The following is a 9407-nucleotide window of genomic DNA, read 5'->3' as shown; positions in this document are numbered from 1 at the left end:
CGGTTTCTTAAGCAGCACATTTTGATACAATATGCAATTTCTATTTTCTATTTTCAGTGGTGGATTAATCCATATTTGCTGCTCTTGTCTCAGAACTGAAAAGCAAAATATACAAATTCAAATGTAGTTATTTTGTTTATTACAGAAAGTTTACAGCTAGCAAAGATCGGATCAACACAAACGTAGAGCTGAGATGGTTGTCGCCTCAAACTCGTACAGCAAAGACCTGAGTAGCACATGAACATGGAATACATTATTTGACTTGTGCTCAGTAGGATCTAAAACAAAACCAAACAATCTGGAATTATGATTTCAACCTGATCTTAAGTGTTATTTGCTACATTTATTGCAGTTTTCATGCTAGCTGGAGTAAAAGCTGCTCACCCGAGCAGCCAGGAAGTTAAACAAATCCCCTATCAGTAGAACCTTGATTTTAATGGAGTGAAATATAAACCCTTTGGAAGGTGTACTATTTATGTATTTATTGCAGCTTTAAGCCATTCCTCATCTGACGTGCTAAATGATCTCTCAGTGGATGCCACTGCTCGCAGTCTAAAGACCATCAAAGGATTTGTTTTAGGATCCGTCTATTTGCATAAGCTGCCTGGTGGTGAAGGAGACCAGGAGGGTGAGGATCCGTACATCCAGCAGTGGTCCACGTCCATCTGTCTGTCCAGGGTCTCTGGTAGTCCTGAAAGAAACCACCTGCTGGGGACCTGAATGAGCCTGCACTGTCGGGGTCTACGGTGTCTGGGTTCATGGTGGTACGCTGCATAACATCCTGGTCACAGATGGAACTACAGCTCACTATGAACAAATCCTACAAGTACTATAAAAACATCATGACCTCATTGATAACTGCAGTTTGACGGATACAATCTGTGTAATAGATGTCTATGAATTATAATCTGGTTACCTGTCTGTCTCTACATGTCGGCCCTGTGATATTCTGGTTACCTGTCTGTCTCTACATGTCGGCCCTGTGATAGTCTGGTTACCTGTCTGTCTCTACATGTCTCCCTGTGATAGACTGGTTACCTGTCTGTCTCTACATGTATCCCTGTGATAGACTGGTTACCTGTCTGTCTCTACATGTATCCCTGTGATAGACTGGTTACCTGTCTGTCTCTACATGTCTCCCTGTGATAGACTGGTTACCTGTCTGTTTCTACATGTATCCCTGTGATAGACTGGTTACCTGTCTGTCTCTACATGTATCCCTGTGATAGACTGGTTACCTGTCTGTCTCTACATGTCAGCCCTGTGATAGACTGGTTACCTGTCTGTCTCTACATGTCTCCCTGTGATAGACTGGTTACCTGTCTGTCTCTACATGTCAGCCCTGTGATAGACTGGTTACCTGTCTGTCTCTACATGTCAGCCCTGTGATAGACTGGTTACCTGTCTGTCTCTACATGTCAGCCCTGTGATAGACTGGTTACCTGTCTGTCTCTACATGTATGCCTGTGATAGACTGGTTACCTGTCTGTCTCTACATGTCTCCCTGTGATAGACTGGTTACCTGTCTGTCTCTACATGTTAGCCCTGTGATAGACTGGTTACCTGTCTGTCTCTACATGTCATCCCTGTGATAGACTGGTTACCTGTCTGTCTCTACATGTCAGCCCTGTGATAGACTGGTTACCTGTCTGTCTCTACATGTCTCCCTGTGATAGACTGGTTACCTGTCTGTCTCTACATGTCTCCCTGTGATAGACTGGTTGGATGGATATTGAGATACTGAGTGGACTGAACTGGGATTGCTTTAATTAGCGTTAGCTGGGACTTCTGTGCTTCTGGCCTCGGAGACAAAGGCTCACATTCATTGTTCCCATGAATCACCAAAGCAAACAAAACACAAAGAACATGAGTAACAAACTCCCACTTTAAAGACAGAAAACACCAACATAAATAATCAGAAATAGTCAAATGAGGACTCGTCAAGGAAACCATGTCCTAACACCAATGATGATGCTTAATAAACGTTAACAAATCTCAAACAATAATGTAGGGTCTTATTTGTAGTAAGAAGCTTGGAAACAGAAGCAGCCCACAACACTATGGCTAGTGTTAGCAAACAGCTGCTTAGTTACACACCCAGCAGACAGCAGCATTCACATTCATCCACCTGAAGTCCACTACATCCTGTCTGTCCAGATCTGCTCAACCTCCCGAGTCCTCATTTCATTCGGTTTTAATGTGGGAAAACATATCGATGGTTAGACCTTTAATGCTACAATGCTTCATCTTCCTCCACCTGTAAGCAAGACAGACACAACACCAACATGACATAAATGAATAAATAAATAAATTAAATTCACAGGCTGGTACGTAATCATCCACAGCAGCTTCATGGCTGAAGATGTGTCCTCCTCACACTAACAGCACATCCCTTCAGGCAGTCTGGAGGCCGCCACACGTTTGAGGCATGTTTGTGGAAACCGTCCCCAGGAGGTGTCCATCAGCGCCCCCTGCAGGATTCAGGAGTTTGTCAGAATGACGATCCCCGTCCTGTTCCATGCGTGTTCTGGTAAGCTATATAGTGTGCATAGAGTTATTAGATGAATGATAAATGTTTTTGTTTTCCTTATTTGAGAAGGAGTCACAGCTTGAGGACATCAAAGATGCAAAAGTTGAAGTTGCTTCCTCCGGTGTGATCAGAGTGAGGATGGACGTTCCTCATCTAGTCCTCTCTGCATCCTAACGTCCAACAGAAGCAAGAACAATGTCAACGGCTCTGACATCCCGTCTTATTCCCACACTAAAACGCAGCTGCTATACTCTGCTGCTACACATTCACCTGAGTGGACAAATAAAATAATCTGTACACAAATAAATCATTCAGCTTGCAGCTACTGAATTATTTATTTATGAGCACCCTTTGCCAAGTTGGGATCTCTGGCTCCAGTAAGCAACAACAAAGACCGTGGGATCCTCCAGTCCACTAGTGTCCTTGGACCGTGTGTGAAGGGGGTCAATGTGACACATAAACCGGGTCCCAAGCCAGTAGAAGACAGACTGCTGCCGAGACGAGGCCGTCCCCTTTCAGAGACTGCTTCAAATCCAGCCAAGAAACGCAGATTCAGAGGATCCGACTGGTGGATCCTTCATGACCAAACTCATCACAGGAGTCATTGCACGCCAGTGACAATAGGATTGAAATCAACATGGCGTCCATCAGCGGACCAGCAGCAGAATAAACTCTCAGTCTAGGCTCCTTCTTCTGAACCACGGCTGGTTGCTAGGTGATGGGAGTGGCAAAAGTGACGCAGACCATAGACCTCCGTGGTCTTTCACGTGGTCCTTTGAGGGATGAACTAGGACACAGCTGCAGTGGTCCGATGATTAGAGAGGTGCTATTTTAGTAAACCTGGGATCATGTTGAATATACTACTGCTTCCGTCTGATTCTCTGGGCCTCCGAGTACAATCCAAGATGCTAACTGAGAGAATACATCTGCTTCTTAGCTGGTGATCTTCTTGCGGGGCAGGTAGGCGTTAGGGATCTGGTTCATCACCACCAGAGCAGGGAAGAGGGGCAGCAAGAGGAAGGCCCACCAGGCCACCCCTTTCACCGAAGCCTGGAACCAGTCTGAGAACATGGCCGACACCACGGTCACCGTGGCGAGCAGGTAGACCACCAGGCCGCAGGTGGCGTGGTACAGCTTCAGCTTGAGCTTCAGCGGAGAGGAGGACAGACGCAGCAGCTTGGGGAACATCACGCAGACGCCGCACGCCGCTTGGAGCGCGGTGGCGGCCAGCGTGCACATGCCCACCCAGCTGTGCCAGCTGACCAGGTGGGGCAGCTCCGACACCGTCTTGCTGGCCAGCATGAAGCCCAGCCCGGTGGCCGCAGCTATCAGGACCAGAGCCTGGCAGAACCAGTGGAGACGGACTTTACCCTTCCGGGACTTGAAGCAGAAGGGCGACCCTTCAGTGGAGAAGAGGAGGATGCCTTCAGTCATACACAGGCAGTACTGCAAGGAGAGACGAGAGGTTTCTTTTCTGTGTGATCAGGGAGCGTGTGTGTGTGAAGCAGGTAGGGAGTGTGTGTGTGAAGCAGGTAGGAAGAAACTGAACATCATCTACATCAGTCAATGACATTAATACGTCCTTATAAGTTCAACTAAGAAGGAAATAAAAGACAATAAATTCAAATTGTAATGTCATAATCGGGCCTTTTCCTTTCATAGCAATATTATTTGTGAAAAGGGAACATCTGCACACTACTTCACGCTACGATGTATTTATTGTCTTGTATTTGTGGACAACGTTTCCATCCGGCTGGATCTTTGTCAGGTCAACATGTTTTCACAAAGGGGAACCCACCAGAACAGAAGAAAGGTTTCTCCCCTATGGACAATAGTTATGGAAGCGATGAGAGGTTACAGTGTGATTTGCCCATATCGGCATGTGTCTTCTTATAAGTACATGTGCATTCAGAGGATTAACAACCCGTACTTGGGGGAGTCCCCTGTGACTTCAACTCGGCAAGAATCAAATGGTTTAGTATATTATGTCATTTCTGTCACGCTGCCACATCATAGGACCCAAATATTGAGATTTCCCATATCAATGCCACTTTTTTTAATATACTGTCTTCATTGCTAATTTTGCTTTGGTAGGTTTCTTCTTTAGTTTATAAAATCCACAAGAAAAACACACCTTAATATCATCACATAATAATTTGTGGTGATGAATATGATGTTTGTGTTGCTGTTTTTAAGGATAGTTACTTTATTTAGTGTCTTGGATGAACCCTGCCTGTCATTCAGCTTGTTTTCTGATCGCTGTACATTATGTATAAATATGTATAAACATTTGACCTGAACAAGCAGGACGGAAACAGGTTAACTGGTGACATCCTGGTGGAAACTTGGCGGTGCAACATGGCAGAATCCATGAAGAGGAGGTAGGACGGACTCATTGTAGCTACTAGAAACCACAAGAGAACAATGAGAGGGCCTTTCTCTCTCTGTGTGTGTGTGTGTGTGTGTGTGTGTGTGTGTGTGTGTGTGTGTGTGTGTCAGAGATGGAGATGGTGAAGTGCAAACTTACTGCAACAGACATACACACTGGATGCCAAGAAAACAGACCTGGAACAGAGAAACAGCAGTAAGCATCCGTCCTAAAGGAAACATACAGAAGTTCATCCATGCTAACTGTGGAGTGATCACATGACTAACTGCTTCCGAGGAGGGCTGACTTTGTTTCCATCCCGTTTCCAAAATGAAATGACCTAAATTACTATCATGTTCAGGATCTGATGAAGTAGCAGATTTCACACCAACTGAATCACACTAAATTACAATGGAAATTAACTTGATGATAATTTGGGGTTGTTTATTATCAAGATGTTTATCTTCCAGATATCATGCAGAGGTCCTCAACATGAGGAGTGTGCATCTATAATTAGATTATGAGATGGAAAAATTGTTATTTGAAAAATCCATGTTCATTAACAGTTAAGGGATACTTCACTGGTGGAAACATGAATCTGTATTGGAAGAAGGTCATATATGTCGCTGAAATGTCAAATACATTTAGAGTTTGGTGCCTTCTTGACTGAGAAAAGGCAGACAGTGACTTTTTGGCACATGGTGCAAACATCCCATTCAAATCCCCTTCTTCCAGTCAGTTTGAGTGGTCTGTAGTCTGGGTCCCACCGCTGGTCTGTAACAGGTCTGTAGTCTCAGTGGGTCCCACCGCTGGTCTGTAACAGGTCTGTAGTCTGGGTCCCACCGCTGGTCTGTAACAGGTCTGTAGTCTGGGTCCCACCGCTGGTCTGTAGCAGGTCTGTAGGCTCAGTGGGTCCCGCTGGTCTGTAACAGGTCTGTAGTCTCAGTGGGTCCCGCCACAGGTCTGTAGTCTCAGTGGGTCCCGCCGCTGGTCTGTAACAGGTCTGTAGTATCAGTGGGTCCCGCCGCTGGTCTGTAACAGGTCTGTAGTATCAGTTAATATTTGCTACTCGGAATATATATGAAATATTAAACGAATTCAGCAGTACATGTCAGAGTAATATTAAAGGTGCATTACACCTTGCATAACTAAAGGAGAATATAGAAGAACACCACAAAGTCCACTCACTAGTTCCGGGTCTGGACAGCAAGGAGATGATGAGGGTCAGGCCCAGACCGGTGACATGAGCCGCTATCACCGCCGCCCTCCGAAGCCACACATACAGCCAGAAGTCCCGCATCCCCAGCCCCTCTCCCACCGGGCTGTACTCCACGTCTGACGGCATGGTGCAGCACCACTTGTGCGGCTACCGGCTACGCTACCGGCTACCTACCTGCTCCGGTGGAACCGTCGGAACACTGCACGAGCTCCATAATCATTCCGGAGGCGGCCGACGTCTTCTGGAAGCAAAGTCCGTCCGCACAGCGGGGATTGTGCTCCAACGTCCAACGATACCGGCCCGTGTTGTTCCAGACTCATCCACGGCGGTTTGGGTTTCACTTCCTGGTTTCAAACACCGAAGAGTAATATGTGGGATGGTTCACTTCCACTTCCTGCTTCTCAGTATGTGTGTGTGTGTGTGTGTGTGTGTGTGTGTGTGTGTGTGTGTGTGTGTGTGTGTGTGTGTGTGTGTATATATATATATATAGTATGTGTGCGTGCGTGCGTGCGTGCGTGCGTGCGTGTGTGTATATACTGCACATACTGAGAAGCAGGAAGTGGAAGTGAACCATATATATATATATATATATACGTGTATATATATATATATACACATACATATATACGTATATATATATATATATATATATATATATGTATATATATATACACTCAACAAAAATATAAACGCAACACTTTTGTTTTTGCTCCCATTTTTCATGAGATGGACTTAAAGATCTAAAATTCATTCCAGATACACAATATTACCATTTCTCTCAAACATTGTTCACAAATCTGTCTAAATGTGTGATAGTGAGCACTTCTGCTTTGCTGAGATAATCCATCCCACCTCACAGGTGTGCCACATCAAGATGCTGATCTGACATCATGATTAGTGCACAGGTGTACCTTATACTGCCCACAATAAAAGGCCACTCTGAAATGTGCAGTTTTGTCTCACAGCAAAATGCCACAGATGCCACAAGCATTGAGGGAGCGTGCAATTGGCATGCTGACAGCAGGAATGTCAACCAGATCTGTTGCTCGTGCATTGAATGTTCATTTCTCCACCATAAGCCGTCTCCAAAGGCGTTTCAGAGAATATGGCAGTACATCCAACCGGCCTCACAACCACAGACCACGTGTAACCACACCAGCCCAGGACCTCCACATCCAGCAGGTTCACCTCCAAGATCGTCTGAGACCAGCCACTCAGACAGCTGCTGAAACAATTGGTTTGCATAACCAAACAATTTCTGCACAAACTGTCAGAAACCGTCTCAGGGAAGCTCAACTGCATGCTCGTCGTCCTCATCGGGGTCTTGACCTGACTCCAGCTCGTCGCCGTAACCAGTGGTGTAGTGGTAGTTGATGAGGTGGGTGTACTGCTAGGTAGATGGGTAGGTTACAGAGGAGGAAGTGGGTATACGACCCATATATTCCAATGGCTTTCTGGCTGATAGGTGGGTATACTGTAAACCACCAGAAAAAGAAGTGGGTATACCCCGTATACCTGCGTATACCCTCCACTACACCACTGGCCGTAACAGACTTGAGTGGGCAAATGCTCACATTCGATGGCGTCTGGCACGTTGGAGAGGTGTTCTCTTCACGGATGAATCTCGGTTTACATTGTTCAGGGCAGATGGCAGACGTGTGGGTGAGCGCTTTGCTGATGTCAATGTTGTGGATCGAGTGGCCCATGGTGGTGGTGGGGTTATGGTATGGGCAGGCATCTGTTATGGACGAAGAACACAGGTGCATTTTATTGATGGCATTTTGAATGCACAGAGATACCGTGATGAGATCCTGAGGCCCATTGTTGTGCCATACATCCATGAACATCATCTCATGTTTCAGCAAGATAATGCACAGCCCCATGTTGCAAGGATCTGTACACAATTCTTGGAAGCTGAAAATGTCCCAGTTCTTGCATGGCCAGCATACTCACCGGACATGTCACCCATTGAGCATGTTTGGGATGTGCTTGACCGGCGTATACGACAGCGTGTACCAGTTCCCACTAATATCCAGCAACTTCGCACAGCCATTGAAGAGGAGTGGACCAACATTCCACAGGCCACAATTGACAATCTGATAAACTCTATGCGAAGAAGATGTGTTGCACTGCATGAGGCAAATGGTGGTCTCACCAGATACTGACTGGTTCTGAGTCCCCAGACCCCCAATAAAGCAAAAAAATGCACATTTCAGGGTGGCCTTTTATTGTGGACAGTCTAAGGCACACCTGTGCACTAATCATGATGTCAGATCAGCATCTTGATGTGGCACACCTGTGAGGTGGGATGGATTATCTCAGCAAAGCAGAAGTGCTCACTATCACACATTTAGACAGATTTGTGAACAATGTTTGAGAGAAATGGTAATATTGTGTATCTGGAATGAATTTTAGATTTTTAAGTCCATCTCATGAAAAATGGGAGCAAAAACAAAAGTGTTGCGTTTATATTTTTGTTGAGTGTATATATATATACATATACATATATATATATATTATGTATATATACATATATATATATATATACATATATATATATTTTCAGACAGGAACGCAGTGCATGGAGTGCTTCTTGGGTGTTGCAGAAAAGTGTATCCCTCAGGTGCTCTTCAGTTGGGGAGATCCATAAAGGGTGGGTTGCAGACAGAAAACCGAGGCACTCGTGAGGGTACGACCAATTAAAATGCCTTTATTGGTACATGGCTAATCTATTAAAAGCGAGTCAACGCGTTTCAGCCAAACTGGCCTTCGTCAGGACAAAAGTGAAAAGTTTTCATGCTACTCAGTAGCATTTTAATTGGTCGTACCCTCACGAGTGCCTCGGTTTTCTGTCTGCAACCCACCATATATATATATTTATTATGTAAAGGTTGGAATAATGAACATATATATATATATATGTAAAATTGAAGGTTTTATTTTGAAAAGTACTAAGCCTGCCCATCCTTATTTAAAATAACCCGATGGTGTCCAATCATCCCATTGAAACAAAGAGGGGTCAGTTTTAAACAACCAAATTAACGTACAGCATCAACGTATGTGGACTTGGGGTAACATCAGTAGTAATGATAATTATCGCAGACGTCAAAGCTCATGTTGTGTAGTTATACAAATCTGAAATATAACCAATTTATGGTGATGATGCAAAACATATACGCCGTGGAGAATTCATTAACTGTGAAGAAAATGAGAAATTGAAGAGAAAGCCCAAGAGCCTCAAGAGCCTTAATATGACATATAGCCACAAGAAAGAAGTCAAAGAAACCAAG

At 44.8% G+C, this 9407-nt stretch overlaps 1 protein-coding gene across 2 annotated transcripts; it reads right to left on the bottom strand.

Moving 5' to 3' along the window:
* Positions 1-40: 40 nt before the first annotated feature.
* On the bottom strand, positions 41-6453 carry cyb561d1 (cytochrome b561 family, member D1). 2 transcript variants are annotated; one of them, XR_014598240.1, is made up of 4 exons: positions 6087-6453; positions 5058-5095; positions 816-3976; positions 41-731 (listed from the first exon to the last, which is right to left on the bottom strand). XR_014598240.1 is itself a non-coding variant. In XM_084025897.1 (3 exons), exons 1-3 carry the CDS (start codon positions 6241-6243, stop codon positions 3464-3466), a joined length of 708 nt encoding a protein of 235 aa, XP_083882023.1. In that variant the 5' UTR covers positions 6244-6453; the 3' UTR covers positions 42-3463. The 2 variants fall into 2 exon arrangements, 1 of the variants encoding a protein (XP_083882023.1); XM_084025897.1 differs by having other exon boundaries at positions 42-3976.
* Positions 6454-9407: the final 2954 nt, after the last annotated feature.

This window comes from Eutrigla gurnardus (genome assembly GCF_963514095.1).
Source record: "Eutrigla gurnardus genome assembly, chromosome: 2".
Classification (NCBI taxonomy): domain Eukaryota; kingdom Metazoa; phylum Chordata; class Actinopteri; order Perciformes; family Triglidae; genus Eutrigla; species Eutrigla gurnardus.
This window is presented reverse-complemented; position numbering and strand designations above follow the sequence as displayed.

Excerpts from the sequence above, each read along its gene's own strand:
- cyb561d1 (XM_084025897.1), bottom strand. The coding sequence starts at position 6,243 with ATGCCGTCAGACGTGGAGTACAGCCCGGTGGGAGAGGGGCTGGGGATG. Across the intron at positions 5,096-6,086 it reads GCTGTCCAGACCCGGAACTA|GTCTGTTTTCTTGGCATCCA; the intron begins GTGAGTGGACTT and ends TCTCTGTTCCAG. Across the intron at positions 3,977-5,057 it reads CAGTGTGTATGTCTGTTGCA|TACTGCCTGTGTATGACTGA; the intron begins GTAAGTTTGCAC and ends CTCTCCTTGCAG.